Below are 15,848 nucleotides of genomic sequence, written 5' to 3' on the forward strand. Positions count from 1 at the left end.
GTTTGTTCCCCTAGTTTTATTAAATTCATGGGCAGAGAGTTGTTCATAATATTTTTCTATAATCCTCTTAATGTCCTTGAGAATTATAGTAATAGCTCCTCTTTCATTTCTGATGTTAGTAATGTATATCCTCCCTCTAGCTTTTTTTTTCCTTTTTTTTTTTTTTTTGGTTAGTCTGGCTTATTGATATTACTGATCTTTTCCAAGAACCAGCTTTTGGCGCTGTTGATTTTTCTCTGTTGACTTCCCAATTTTAATTTCATTGATTTCTGGTCTAATTTTTATTATTTCTTTTCTTCTGCTTAGTTTGGATTTAATTTGCCCCTCCTTTTGTTTGCCAAGCTGGAAGCTTAAATGATTGAATTTAGATCTTCTTTTCTAATATATGCATTCAATGCCTCCAAGCAGTGTTTTTGCTGTATCCCACAGTTTTTGTTGTGTTATATTGTATTTAGCAGCATTTATGTAGCATAAAATGAAGTCTGAATCATTTTCTTTGTCGTTTATGTGAACATAATCATATATGGGGCTCAAGATCCAGTATTAGTAAGCAAGGATTATTTTTCTCATTCTTTTTAATAATTTATTTGAGATGCATTTGTTCTTCAGCCATACCCACTGTAAACAATTCTAAAACACATTCGAGGCACACTATTTTCCACAATAGAATAAAATTGAACAGTTTAGTGTTACTTTTGTATTTAGGTTACACATTTGGATATGACTATTCGTGAGCACAGGGGAGAAATGGAACAGAAAATAATTAAATTAGAAGGTACTCTGGAGAAATCAGAATTGGAGCTTAAAGAAAGCAACAAACAGGTAAATTATTTAAAATCACATACTTTAAGTTATTTTTTTAAAAAAACTTCTTAACCATAAGCGTCTGTTATTCACATAATATGACTTTTTAATAGAATACATAACAAAAAAATGCTATATAATTTTAATCATCCTGCACATGCTATCTTATATTTTTTTTTCTCTTTAATTTCCCCCCCAGCTTTATCGAGGTATAATTGACAATAAAAAATGGCACATATTTAAAGTGTACAGTGTGATGTTTTAATATATATATTCATTGTGAAATAATCAAACCAATTAACATATCTATCACCTCATATAGTTACCTTTTTTTTTTTTTTTTTTTTTTTTTGGTGAGAACACTTACCAGGTATACAACATAGTATTACTGACTGTGGTCACTCACTGTGCCATACATTGGCTCTCCAGAGTTTATTATCCTGCATAACTGAAACTTTGTACCCTTTGACCAACACTTCCCCATGTCCCTCACTCCCAGCTCCTGGTGCCTATCCTCTTAATGGTATTTTGAATTTGTTTTTTTTTTCTTTGTATCAGTGTGCTAACATATTGTAATGTATGCATGTCTGAATATGTATAAGATATTTCTGGAAGGATTTGGAAGTAACTCTGTTAACTGTGTTTGCCTCTTTGGAAGGAACACAGTGAGAAGGGGACTTTGTTTTCACTAACTGTGCTTTTTAAGTTCACGCACATATTACCTATAAAATTATTTGGAAGGCCATGTAATGTTTGTTGTTTTAAAGTACCCTTATTTTCCTTATGCAAATGTAATTGAGACTTCCATCTCTTATTGTATTTTAGGTATACACATAAGCATCTTACTAGGCACAAGATGTTCATGTCAGTGTTATGGTTGTCTTAAGAAAAGCACATTTTTAAATATTGCTACTTTAGAGATATGTGTTTAAAGCTTTACTTACTTGGATTGTAGTTACGATTGAATTATTTTTTCTTAGTTACATTAATATTGCTCTGTTTAAAATTCAGATAGAAAGTTTGAATGAAAAATTGAAAAATGCCAAAGAACAGCTTCGAGAAAAAGAGTTTATAACACTGCAGAATGAACAGGAGATAAGTCAACTGAAGAAAGAGACTGAACGGACACAACAAAAGATGAATGAAATGGAAAGCGTAAGCAAATTATTTTCCTCTTAAGGAACAAGATTGTTATAAATCTTTATGTTCTAAACTGACTGGTTTCAGTATATAGAAACTGTGCATAAGCATTTTTAGACTAAATATTTGTGTCAGATATCTATTAGTTTCTTTGGTCTTCTTAATTACATTATTCTGATGTTCTAATTATAGACGAGGGCATCGTTTTATTTATCTTTATATTCCCTACAGGAATTGGCATGATATCTCTCACAGTAAATCCACGATGTGTGCTCACTTGGTCAACAAATATATATGTATATATTTTTTTAAATTGAGAATCTACTATGTAATAGAACTGAAGATCAGATATTATCTCCTTTGTCCTTGAGGAACTCTATCCAGAGAATGAATGAACAGATGATTATATATTATTGAGGACAACTACATTGAGTTGCCACATGAAATTTCATGACTTCATATCATCAGTTTGCATATGTGTTGACTACTGAACCCATTCCATCTACTTGCCTTTTTAAGAAGTGAATTTGCTTCTAAGAGCTCTCATGGATATAACTTTTTCTTGTTTTTAAGTACCATATTCAACTTTAAAATTTAATATATAGCTCTTTATTGTATTTGATTAACTGATACTCTGTCTCCTCCAATACAATATAAACTCTAGAAGGGTAGCCGCTTTGTCTCCTTTGTTCACTCCTGTATCCTCAACACCTAGAACAATACATATCACATAGTATGCATGAATAAATATTTTTTGAGTTATATACATAAATTAAGCAGGGTCTCTGAGAGCATGTTTGGACCCCAGTGAGAAAAAAATGATTACTGGCTCCATCATTTTGTGTTCCATAACAAGAACTGGCTAAAAATACTTACGTGAGATTTACACTGATACATGGCACAGCTGGACCCGGAGCCCCTCCTCGACGTCATGATCCTACTGATTTGTGCTGGTTTCTCTCCTTAACAGCCCTACAGTCGAGTGTCATTACCTACCATCTAACCTACCTCCCAGGCTAATTAGATCTAATTTACTTTTTACTGATTTTTCTAATCCTCTAAGAAATAATGATTTACTAGGGATTTAACAGGAATGTAAAAGTACTTCAGAGGGAGTAGCAGTCCCAGTGACAAATTTCACTTTCGCAGAGAATAAGGTCATCCTTAACCCAGCCATGTGGATTGATGGTGGGTTTTGATTATTAATGCCATTATGTTCTCCATCTTTGACATGGATAATCAGATATTAACTTCTTTCTTCTCTTTATATTATTATTTATTCTGTCATGTTACATCATAATGATAAAGGATTATACAGCTTGCATATTAAGTTCACATAAAATATACCTGTGGGTCCCAGATTTATTAAAGTACTTTTTGTCATTTTCTTATTATTAAAAAAAAATTTTTCTGAATATGAGTTTCACAGTGGATGATATTCATTGCTTGTTAAATTACATAGAGGTTTAGTTAGGAGGGGGGAAAATCACTTATTAAAAGACAAATCAGAATGAGAAACAGGTTATCTGTATCATTTTATTTTGAAACCCAGAAGTGTTTTGTGCATTTCAGGTTATGAAAGAGCAGGAACAGTACATTGCAACTCAGTACAAGGAGGCTGTAGATACAGAGCAGGAATTGAGGCTCACTCGGGAGCAGTTGCACAATTCTCATACAGAATTGGTAGAGGCTCGTCGTCAGCAAGTCCAAGCACAGAGAGAAATAGAAAGGCTCTCAAGTGAACTGGAGGAAATAAAGCAACTCTCTAAAGAAAAAGTAACCCCTCTTCTATTTTTACCTTACTGAAAATCATAAAGTTTTTAACATTAACTTGTTTCAGCTGTAGAATATAGTTCTTGCAAAAGTTAATTGTGTTCCACAACAATGTGAATGTACTTAATGCCACCATATTGTACACTGAAAGATGGTTAAGGTGGTAAATTTCATGTTGTGTGTATTTTACCAAAAATTTTAAAAGAGAAAAACTGTTATATTTAGCATAGCATTGTAGTACAACTGGCAAGTCTCTCAGAACTGAGTTTTGGTCAGACTAATTAGTTTTCAATAAATTGAGTTATAAGGTGCTTTCAGACTTTCTAGTGAATTTAAGCTGTCACTTGAAGAAAAAATAAATCTAATAAATCTTTTGAGTAAAACTTTTCATATTTGTAGCCATTCATAAGTGAAAACTATCTAAATTTGTAACTGTTAGAAATCTGTAGTCCAGAACTTTCCGGGAGGAAAAATGCTTTTAAAAAGCAAGAACACTAATATAAATTGTGTTTCCCCAATATTTGGTAGAAAATAAACAACCTGACTTAAAAATATTAGATTGGTATACTGGGGTTAATTACTTAGACTTTGAGAAAACTGTATTGGTGTTCTGGAAAAGTTCTTACGATTTTTCTGCTTTCTATTATAGTCACTAATTCAGTATAGGAATTGAGTTAAAATGTTTTTACATTTAATTTTGGTTAACCTAATGATGGCTTTAGTCACATTTCTGGATGGTTAGAATAATGAAGAATACATAAGGAACTTTTATTAGAATATGTCAAGCACATGGGAGTCTACTAGGAAAGGGGAGCTGTTAACTTTAATTTCATCCTGCCCTTGTCAGTAGTATCTGAATGTAGTATAATTGATTTTATCTGGCAAACTAAACTCAATACAACAATAAGTGAAGGTGGGGAATTATTTTAAATGACAGTTTAAATATTGTATTTTAACCTGAAGCTCGAGGTATATATTCATGTATTAATCTTTTAACGTGGGACCAAATCTTGGTTCTTTGTGTGAGTAGGTCACTTTATTCCAGTTATACCTAGTCTTTCTTGCATGAACCATACTCATATTCCATCATCTTTTTTTTTTCCAATTTTGGTTTCTTAAAATCAAAAAAGAATTAAAAGACATTTGTAAATCAGCTGAAGGATAGCATCTCTTATATTTTTAATTGGAATTTCCCACAGTATTTCACGACTATCTTGACTGTTTCTAACTGGGTGGCAAGTATTTGTGACTTACTCACTGAACTGTCTCAAAGCACATACTTAGTTTTCATAAAAAACATTCCTTTGCACACATATTTCATCAATGTTCATATTGCATAATAAAATTGCATAATTATAGTCACAAGCACAACTAGCATAAATAGGTTTGAATAAATATACAACTGAGTCTAGATAAACAAATAGCACATCTGGTGAGAAAACATGCATGGGCATAGCCAAGGGTAGAGTATTATCTGCCAAAGTTCAGCAGGCTGTGGTTATTAGTTTATTTTCCAAAAGCATTGGTTAGTGAACTTCTATTATAATAAGAAACAATATACTAATATTTTCCCATTAGTAGTCTCTTAAATGTCTAGATTAAAATCTAGATTAATACGCTTTAAAAAGTATACGATTTAATAAGGTAATTTTGGATATGAACATTTATATATTTTTATAAGAGGTGCAAATACTTCCATAAATGTGCTGGATTGGCTTAGCAATAATAACCAAATGAACAAGAAACACAACCTTTACTTAATATTTCATTTTTAAGGAAGCTCATGGAAACCATTTAGCTGAAGAATTGGGAGCTTCTCAAGTCCGTGAAGCTCATTTAGAAGCAAGAATGCAAGCAGAAATCAAGAAATTGTCAGCAGAAATAGAATCTCTCAAAGAAGCTTATCATCTAGAGGTAAAGAAAAATTTAATTTGCTCCATTACTCTCTGCTAAAGTGTGTTGCCCTTCTGGACAAAGTGTAAGTCTAGCTCTCAAATGTGCATTGGCGAGTAACACCCTGTGGTCCTCCACTTCTGGTAGCCTCCACATACAACTTTCACTTCATATCCAGGGAGCTAATATTCTGTAGGGTTAAGAGCTTGAATTCTTGAGCCAGGCATTGTGCTTCTAAATCTCAGCTCATCGCTTGGCAACTAACTTAACATCTCTGACTAAAATGGATGTAATAATGATACCTATCTCATAGAACTGTGTTGAGGATTAAATGGGTGAATGTAGTTACAGTTCTTACACCAGAGCCTGGCACATCATCATCATCATCATCGCTGGTTATAAAATAGCACTTGCTGAAATGAATTAGCATATAAGCAGTTTCATGTGATGTGAATCTATCAATGCATTGTGACCTCCAGCATTTGTTCTGGTAGTAAGTTAGAGAGGCAATATGATACTTTGCTTTTTATATATCAGTATGTTCTGAGCCTTTATAGAAATGGACAGTGTTATCAATTAGAATAGCATTTCTTGTCTTTTTAAAACTATATTTGAAGATATCCAGAATTTATGTTTAAGATCTAAATAAATTACTTATGAAGCTCTAATAAAGCATTTTTCTACATGGCAAGGGTTGCAAATACATTTATATTAAACTCCTTTCGAGAGAGTTTGGTATCATCTTGGTGAGGATAGGTTGAATCTGCAGTCACCATGTCTTGCTTAAATGCATTTGGAGTCAGATCTGTTTGAAAACACGTGTGTTTCCCAAACAAAACACATTTGCAAGCTAAGTCCAGTTCTCAGGCCAAGAGATTACATCTTTTGGTCTTCAGAGACAAATGTAAATGCTCATGAGTTCAATGTAATTATTTAATTGGTATTAGCTGCTCAAGTTAGTGACCATCAGTGAGAATTGGTCCATCTCAGGTGTTTGCAGCAACGACTCAGTATGCTCTTATTATATGGTCTGTGTTCTACTTTCATTTTTAATTATCTCATTTTTTACTTTTAGTTTTATAAGCCCCCTGAAATTATTTATAAGCAGATAGTACATAAAATGAATTATAAAAGTTGGTTCTAGTATTGCTGTTTAATATCTGATACTAATTTTTATGTGTGTCATATAAAAATACCTAATATGGACACTCACACAGAGGCTGCCACTGGCAGCTTTGAGGCCTGTTGGGGATGAAGGCACCTAGCACAATGCTTTCTTGGCCAGGCCCAGACATACTGGTCCTTGTAAGCCTCGTGGAGGAACAGCTGTTTAACCCATTCAGACAGAAGGATGAAAGCTCTACACAGGAACATGATGTGAATGGAAGAGAACTTTTGTTATGCAAACTGTATGGCACTCTGAACAGATACTAAAAACTCAGAGAACCCAACACTTACATCACAGTATAAGTTAGATGCTGGTGAAGCAGCGTTTGATAAATGAAGCCTTTCAGCCACATAGTGATCCTTTTGGACCTTGCATTTGCAATCAGATTGGATCACCTTCCATCCTGAAGCTCCTCAAGACTTTGAACAGTTTTTTCAGTGATCCTTACAGAAAGATACCCTCTCCAGAGAAATGCAGTGTTTATATACGGTGCATTGGGTCTCTAGGAAACACCAGAGCTGTCAGTGAAGAATATATGAAATGGCTCAAGGGCTACTGTGGAGCAGTTTTCTCTGGCCTGACGGTGAAACTCCTAGACCCAGCTCCTGTCTCTGCGAGGAGCTGTTGTTCCTTTAAAGTCAGTGATGACACACAAACGCTACAAATTCATGCAGGGCACACCCTGAAGTTCTTAAAAAATAAGAAACCTAAAGATGGCGTCTGTACTGTGGGAATAACAAAGGTTGATCTTCACACAAGACTCCTGGAATTTGCCTTTGGACAGGCCTCTGACAGATAGTGCAGGGATATTCAGCTTTGCCAGGTAGGGCAGTTTTTTTTATAGCTTGCATTATGAAAGCAAAGTAAAGAAGCTGCAGAAAACATCTTCAAATGACTATTCAGTTTTTTAGAACTGTTACATTCCTGAAGTGATTAGTGGTTTGCTGCTCCTGTCCTATAAGACTTTAACCCATGAGACTGGACACGTATTTGGACTTTGACATTGCCAGTGGTTTGAACACCTAATAGAAGGTTCCAAACACTTGGATGAAGCTGACCAGTGCCCCCTAAACCTTTGCCCTATCTGCGCAAGTTACAGCGTGCTGTTGGTTGCAACATCATAGAAGGATACAAAACCCTGGTGAGGTGGATTAAAGGTGAATCTGCTGACACACTCAAAACATAGTCCTGAGGATAATGTGAACTTGCCAAAACCTGTGGAAGCCTGTAAGGAATGGAAAAAGTGGGTGATAAAATGCTTGCTGTTTTCCAAAGGGCCTTCAAGTAGGAGTAATTATAATAAATACAGGGGTTTTTTTAGGTAGTATTTTTGGGGGGTACTTAGCAAAGATTTTTTGAAGTATGTGTTGTTTGAATATAAAAATGAGATAATATGTCATTAAAGTAATAGAAAAGGAGGTCAATAATTTTTAACAGTATTTTTTAAAATATAGGTTTCAGAATCATCAAGAAAGTCACTTAATAATAATTGAAAACTCCTAATTTTTCAGTGAGAATAAGATTTTTTTAAACTTTATCTTGGAAAATTTTAAACATTCAAAAGTAGAGAGTATAGTAGAAATCCTCCTGTGTATTATTCAGCTTCAGTCATTATCAGTTCATGGCCAGTTTGATTTAGTCTAATGTACATTGACTATTTCTCTTATCTAAAAGGATATACTTTTGAGAATGAAAAAGGGTGCTATTCGTAACTATACCAGGACACCAGGCATAAAACCTAGATAGTCATAGGCAAACTGGAAAGTCTGGTCACCGTATCTTTAACCTTACTCACTTCCCTTTCTTCCCTCCCTCACATATCACATATTTTTTTTCGAAGCAAATCCCAAATATCATTATTTTATCAGTAAACATTTTAGTAAATATCTCTAAAAGATAAGGGCTATTTTTAAAAAACATAACCACAATGCCTTTATTACACCTAAAAATTGACTGTAATCCCTTAATGTCATGAAACATCCAGTCATTGTTCAGATTTTCTCAGTTATCACAAAAATGTCTTTATAATTGATTTGTTCAAATTGGGATCCGAAAACAGTCCATTGTATTTAGTTAACGGTTCTTAAGTAAATTTAGGATTGTGGGTTCCTTCTCCCCCTTTTTTTCTCTAGTATGTTGTTTGTTGAGAAATCAGATGTTTGTAACTACAAACAGAATGTACTTAGGTTTAGATGGATATAGAAAGTGTTGTGGGCACTATGTGGTGAGCCAGTGATGTGCCAGTGATGTGGGTTGTTAAAAGAATTACCAGAGACTGAGAAAAGTTTAATAGATACGCTGCTATAGGCAACCGCAGGCCACATAGGCAGGAGGTGCCTACGGGAGCACCGGGGAGAATGTGCAGGCTCTTTAATTGGAGGGAGGGGGCTGTGAACACAAGGAGTAGGGGGCTGCATGATCAATTCGTGCACAGGTACCTGATTGGTTGTAAGATCTGTCAGGGACTTCTCTGAACAATAGGATTTATGACTTTGATGAGTGCAGGATATGAGGCCTGTCGCGTAGGGTATTGTCACATGGGCTCTCTTGGGGTGGTAAGTTTTGTTAGGGTAAACACACATCAAGGGATTTTTTTTTTATCCTGCAGGAATGCAGATACGCAGAGTGGTCCTGCAGTGGGGAGTAGGGGTCAAGGTGTCACTGGCTCCAGGGACACCGAGAGCCCAGGAGTGAGGGTTTTATGACTCCAGGGAGTGCCAGCCGGCTCCAAAGAAAGTATTAGAATGTTGTTGAAACCAACTTCACTCTATTTTCTTTCTTCTTTTCCTTTTCAATTTTGGGGCTACATAGATGATTTCACATCAGGAGAACCATGCAAAGTGGAAGATTTCTGCTGACTCTCAAAAGACTTCTGTTCAGCAACTAAATGAACAGTTAGAGAAGGCAAAACTAGAATTAGAAGAAGCTCAGGACACTGTAAGCAATTTGCATCAACAAGTCCAAGACAGGAATGAAGTAATTGAAGCTACAAATGAAGCATTACTTATAAAAGTAAGTAAACATATAAAAGTACATAAAGCAAAATATGATAAAGTAAATTTATGACTAATTTTCCCATCCTTGTAGTTTGTGGAGGGCTGTATAACCCAAAATTGACCTGTTTGAATAAAAAGCACTTTATTTAGAAGACACTGAATTTGAGAATTATTAATATAATATAATATGATGATATGATTAACACAGGAGAAAAATTTATAATTGTTCAAATATAATTTATTTACTTACTTACTTATTTATTTATTTATTTATTTATTTATTTATTTATTTATTTATTTTTTGGTGAGAACATTTACATTATACTCTTTCAAAAAATTTCAATTATATAACACAGTGTTACCGACTATAGTCATCATGTTATGCATTGGACACACAGACTTTATTTTATACCTAGAAGGTTGTAGCCTTTTTGCAACTTCTCCTATTTCCCCCACGTCCATGTCTCTGGCAACCATTTTTTTGCTCACTGTTTCTGAGAGTTTGACTCTTTTTTCTTTTTCTTTTCCTTTTTTTTTTAAGATTTCACATGTAAGTGTTACTGGGCAGTATTTGTCTTTCTCTTTTGTTTCATTGAGCATAGTGCCCTCAAGGTCCATCCACATTGTCCCAAATGGCACACTGTATATTCATCATTGTATGTATATTTGCCACATTTTCTTTATCCACTCATCCACTGATGGGCACTTTTGCCTTTTCCTTACCTAGACTATTATGAATAATGCTGCGACGAACACAGGAGTGCAGGTATCTCTTTAATACCCTGTTTTCATTCCCTTTGAATATATACCCAGAAGTGATGATGTTGCTGGATCATATGGTAGATCTGTTTTTAATTTTGGAAGAACCTCCATACTGTTTTTCATAGTGGCTGCACCAATATACATTCTCATCAACAGTATACAAGGGCTTCCTTTTCACCATACGCTTTCCAACACTTGTGTTTTTGGTGATAGCCATTCTAACAGGTATGAAGTGGTATTCCATTTGATTTTGATTTTGATTTCCCAGATGATTAGTGATGTTGAACACCCTCAGTTTTGTTTTTGATGTCACGATTTACTTCTTTTTACCAGTGTACCCATTAACAAGTTATTTATAGTCATTTTTAATACTTTTGTCTTTTAACCTTTATATATAGTAATAAGTGATTTACCCAACACCATTACAACATTAGAGTATTATGCATTTAACTATAATATATATTTACCTTTATCAGTGAGGTTTAAATTTCCGTTTTTTCCTGTTACTAGTTAGCATCCTTTTGTTTTAGCTTGAAGAAGTCCCTTTAACATTTCTTGTGAAGTCAGTCTAGTGGAGATGAACTTCAGCTTTTGCTTGTCTGGAAAACTCCTTACCTCTGTTTCAATTCTGAAGGACAGCTGCCAGGAAGAATATTCTTGGTTGGCAGTTTTTTTTCTTTCAGCACTTTGAATTTATCATGCCACTATCTTCTGGCCTGTAGTTTCTGCTGCTAGTCTTATGGGGTTCCTTTGTACGTAACAAGCTGTTTTCTCTTACTGCTTTTAAGATTGTTTCCTTGTCTTCAACTTTTGAGGATTTAATTATAGTATGTCTTAATGTTGGTCTCTTTGGATTCATCATATTTCAGCTCTTTGGGCTTCTTGGATCTGGTTGTCTGTTTCTTTCCTCAAATTAGGGAAGTCATTATTTCTCTGAATAAGCTTTGTGTGCTTTTCTCTTTTCTCCTCCTAGGACCTGTGTAACATGTGCACTGGTGCACTGGGTGATGTCCCTTTAATCCCTTATCTTTCTTACTCTTCATTCTTTTTTCTTTTTGCTCCTCTGATTGGATGCATTCTACTGCCTTCTCTTTGAGTTTGCTGATCCTTCCTTTCCCTTGATCTAGTCTGCTGCTGAAGCCTTCTATTGGATTTTTCAGTTCAGTTACTGTATTCTTCACTTTGATTTCTGCTTGGTATTTTCTTATATTTTCTTTCTCCTTGTTGAAATTCTCACTGTGTTTATGCATTATTTTCTTAATCTTGGTAAATATCTTTATGATGGCTATTTTGAACTCTTTTTCAGTTAAGTCTCTTGTCTCTATCTCATTAAAGTCTGTTCCTTTCTTCATTTTTCTTGACTTTCTGTGTTGGTTTCTGCACAGTAGACAGAACAGCCACCTCTTCCAGTCTTGGTGGAGTGATCTCATGCAGGAGATGTGCCTTAATCAGCCTGGCCTGAGCTCTTGTTGTCTTTCAAACCTTTGTGATTGTTCAAGCAGCCATCTTTGATCTTAGTGGATCCCAGTAGTTGAAGGTATGCCAAGACCTGTCAGTATCCCAAAGGGGAGGATCCCAGTCAGTCTTAGTTGCAGGCTTATTGGAAGCTGGACCCTCAGACAACAACTGAGAAAGTTTTTAGTTAGGGCCCTCCAGGGAGACACTGGGAGACAGGTTTTTTTGCCTTTTCCCTCTGCACTGGGCTTCGGTGTATAGCTGCAAGCTGTGCTCCTGTGCCCATTAAGAACTGCTTCCTTGTTTGCTAGTCCTGATGGACTCGTAAATGCACATCCTATTGGCTGTCAGAGCCATGCAATCCAGGGATCTGTCACTCAGGCTGCAGCTTCAAAGACTTGGGCACCAGACATGTACAAATCTCTTCCAAGGAGACACTTGTAATTTGGAGGGGCACAAGGGAAAAGATGGAGAAAGTGTCTGCTGACTTCCCCAGTTGAAGTATTTTGGGGGACCATCACTCAGGTGAGAGTTTTAAAAGTTGGTGCACTAGATGTGGGGTCCAAGCCCTCTGCTCTTCAGGAAGAAACTGGGAGTCAGATGTTTCCTCCCATTGTGTAGCCCTGTGCTAGGCGTGGGATTTATGGCAAAAGTGAGTCTCAGCTTTCCTACTGGTTTTAATGTGGACATTTTCTCATTCACACAATGTGTAGATGTTTCTCAGTCAGTTTCTTGGAAAGAACTGCTCACTGTGTAGCTGTAGATTTGGTGTTTTGTGCATGGGACTCAGAGATACGGGAGGAGCCTGCATTGCCCTCTTGGACTGGATCTTGTACAAATGCAAACTTAATCATAATATTTATTTTAAATGATTTTATACTTGATGACTTTTAAAAGGTAGGAGCATTTTTCAAAACCAGGCAAGTTCCTCTAAAAATTACAAAGTAGAAAATGTAAGATTATATTCAAAAAAAATTTTTTTACTAGATTTGAGTGTGTAAGTCATTATTCATATAGCCTCTTGCTACTTACTCACCCCTTTTATTGTGGTATTTTACTCTGCAATTTGGAATTAATATCAGTATTAATGCATAGACATAAAAATTTTAATATTCAGACTGCCAGTATATATGATTAACATTGTCAGCTAAGGCCTTAAAGAACCTGACAGTTATGAAGCAATAAATGATTTTATAGCAAAATGAAAGTTATTGAAAAAGTTACTTTCAATGAAAGTTATTTTTCAATAAACTCAATTTATACCCTAGAAATATTTGTAATTAGTAAGTTGAGCAGTTAAATTCCTTTTATAAAATACTTGATGTTCACAGTACTAGAGGAAAGCTAAATAGACATAATCTAAAATTATGTTTCAGTTGAGCACTATGTTTTTATTAACATATATCTAGTGTTCTGGGAATTTACAACATTTATACAAAATTATAAAATTTCATTGCAGAAAATTGACTCTAAGAATTTTAAAGATTCTGCATTTTATATCTCTTGTCACAGTAATTATCTCTGCTCACTTGTTAGATATTACCAATGTGATAAATACAACTGGATTATACTTATCAATTATTCAGAAGTTTTTAAGTTCGACTGCCTAGGAAATTGCCAAAATAGCAGCAGTTCTTAAATGAACCACAGATACATAAATACAGAGATCTTAGAACATGTACCACGACTAGCCAATAAACCAGTCAGAAGGTAGAATTTCTTTGTTTTCTGACAGTAACTCTCTAAGTCAACATCAGCTGGCTTTAAAGTCTAGATTGGGGAGAAGTTGAGGAGAATAAGAGAGAAAGAAAGAAGAAAAGCTGAGAAAAGAGCAGAAGCTGGCACACATATAACAATAAGAAGTAACTATAAATAATGGAAAGCAGTTCCATTGACAGTAGCAGTAAATGACAGAGAACAAAAACAGAAGTGAGGGAGAAGACAAGAAGGAACACTGTTTGAGGCAACTGATCTCTCCCACTCACTTCCTTTGGTACCCTAACAAGTACTGTAGAATTTGAGGGTGACTGGAGTAAGGGCAAAGCTAAATCTATTTTCTGAGAGCCCTGAAGACATCACTATATTATGGTGTACTACGATAATGATCACAGCATTAACCTTCTTTGAATCTTAAGAAGTTGAATTATGTTTAATGTATTCAGTATACTACATTTCTTTGTAGAAGTTAGGTGTTAAACTAAGTTAAATGGAATCCTACTTATTTGAGATACCACAGTTCTCAAATTTGGCTAGATAACACACAGGAGTTTAAAAACACTTTAACTGCACATGACCCTATATGTGTCAATCTTATAGCTACTTAATTAATTGTGATTATAAGAGTGTGAATGTAAGATTTACTGCAAAAACTTAGTGCTTCCACCACTTATAAATCAAGTTTATCTAGCTAAAGTAGTATAAAGATATCAAAGAACTGAAACATTATGTTAAACTTTCATTTTATAATGCACACTGTGGTTATGACAGTTTTAGTTATAAACACAATACTTTCAGAAAGAATAGAAACTATCAGATTAAAAGTGACTGATTTAGAAGTATGTATCTTATCGATACTTGTAAGAAAAGGAGAAGAGAATGTATTTGAACAGAGACCACTACATAAATTTTTAAATTTGAAATTAAAATATCCTCTCTCTTCCTCTTTCTTTTTTTTTTGACTTTATAATTATTTCTCTGTATGCAGTCTCATTCTTAGGATCCCAGAATTCGGTTAGAGGACCCAAATGAAGGACATGGAAAAATAGAAATGAAAAGTTTATTAAATAAGGGTTGATTTATTAAATATTATTAATCACGTAAGGTTTTCCTTTGAAACATTTCTAGTAAAGCTTTCTTGTGATGAAGACATATAAAACAGTAACTAATATACATTTATTTCCTATTAGAAATTCTGAAGGGAGTTGTTTTTTGTGTGTATATATGTTAGATTAACAAATGATAGTGAACCATTATACTTTTGCAGAAAATTTTCTGGATTTAAGATTTCAGACGAATAGAAATTGATATTGTCATTAACACTAAGAAAGAAAAAAACTATAAGGAAAAATCTACTTTTCATGGAATTCCTTAGTATAGTTTAAACATACTTGTAGTGAACATAGATAATTGCCCCAAAATGAAGGGTTTTAACAGAGCTTGGAAAACTCCCATGAGTTGTTATAAAAAGAATTCCTATATTGGGATGAAGTTTAACTTAAATGACTTCTAAGAGTCTGTGATTTTCTAAGTAATTCATTTCATTTAACAAAAATGTATTCAGCACCCACTATGTACCAATTTTTCTACAGGAATCAGAATTAACCAGATTACAAGCCAAAATTTCTGGTCATGAAAGGACAGAAGACATCAAATTTCTACCAGCCCCATTTACATCTCCCATGGAAGTTATGCCTGATACTGAAGATCCAAAATTTGCTAAACATTCTCACACAACTTTTTTCAAGTGTAGAAAACTACGTCGCTCTATTAGCGCGAGTGACCTTAGTTTCAGAACTCATGGTGATGAAGACCTTTCTGAAGAATTGTTGCAGGACTTAAAAAAAATGCAATTGGAACAACCTTCAACATTAGAAGAAAGCCAGAAGAATCTGACTTATACCCAGTCAGACTCATTTAAACCTCTCGCATATGACCTAGAAGATGATAGTTCTGAGAATAATGACTTCAGTACACTTAGTGGAATGCTGAGATACATAAACAAAGAAGTGAGACTATTAAAAAAGTCTTCTATGCAAGCAGGTGCTGGTCCAACTCAGGTATGTAAATCATACGTTAGAAGTTATAGTAATTTGTCTCCAGAGAATATCATTTAATTGCTTGTAGAAAAAAAGACCCAT

The 15,848-nt window shown here is 34.6% G+C and overlaps 1 protein-coding gene and 1 pseudogene across 10 annotated transcripts in view; both read left to right on the forward strand.

Moving 5' to 3' along the window:
• The window catches only part of CCDC18 (coiled-coil domain containing 18), a 112,419-nt gene that overhangs the window by 67,402 nt on the left and 29,169 nt on the right, over nucleotides 1-15,848 (forward strand). For 8 of the 10 annotated variants that reach the window (XR_010382169.1, XR_010382167.1, XR_010382168.1 and 5 more), the window contains 7 exons: nucleotides 706-822; nucleotides 1,816-1,959; nucleotides 3,517-3,720; nucleotides 5,494-5,631; nucleotides 9,590-9,790; nucleotides 10,502-10,540; nucleotides 15,300-15,767. Coding sequence is in view for 7 of the 10 variants with exons in the window: in XM_064488726.1 (XP_064344796.1) it covers nucleotides 706-822; nucleotides 1,816-1,959; nucleotides 3,517-3,720; nucleotides 5,494-5,631; nucleotides 9,590-9,790; nucleotides 10,502-10,540; nucleotides 15,300-15,767 (1,311 nt within the window). In the remaining 3 variants the exon portion in view is untranslated. The remainder of the gene's footprint in view (nucleotides 1-705; nucleotides 823-1,815; nucleotides 1,960-3,516; nucleotides 3,721-5,493; nucleotides 5,632-9,589; nucleotides 9,791-10,501; nucleotides 10,541-15,299; nucleotides 15,768-15,848) is intronic. The other 2 variants (XM_064488728.1, XM_064488727.1) reach the window with 2 other exon arrangements.
• On the forward strand, nucleotides 6,782-8,118 carry LOC135322152 (archaemetzincin-2-like; annotated as a pseudogene).

The sequence above is a fragment of the Camelus dromedarius genome, chromosome 9 (genome assembly GCF_036321535.1).
Source record: "Camelus dromedarius isolate mCamDro1 chromosome 9, mCamDro1.pat, whole genome shotgun sequence".
NCBI lineage: Eukaryota > Metazoa > Chordata > Mammalia > Artiodactyla > Camelidae > Camelus > Camelus dromedarius.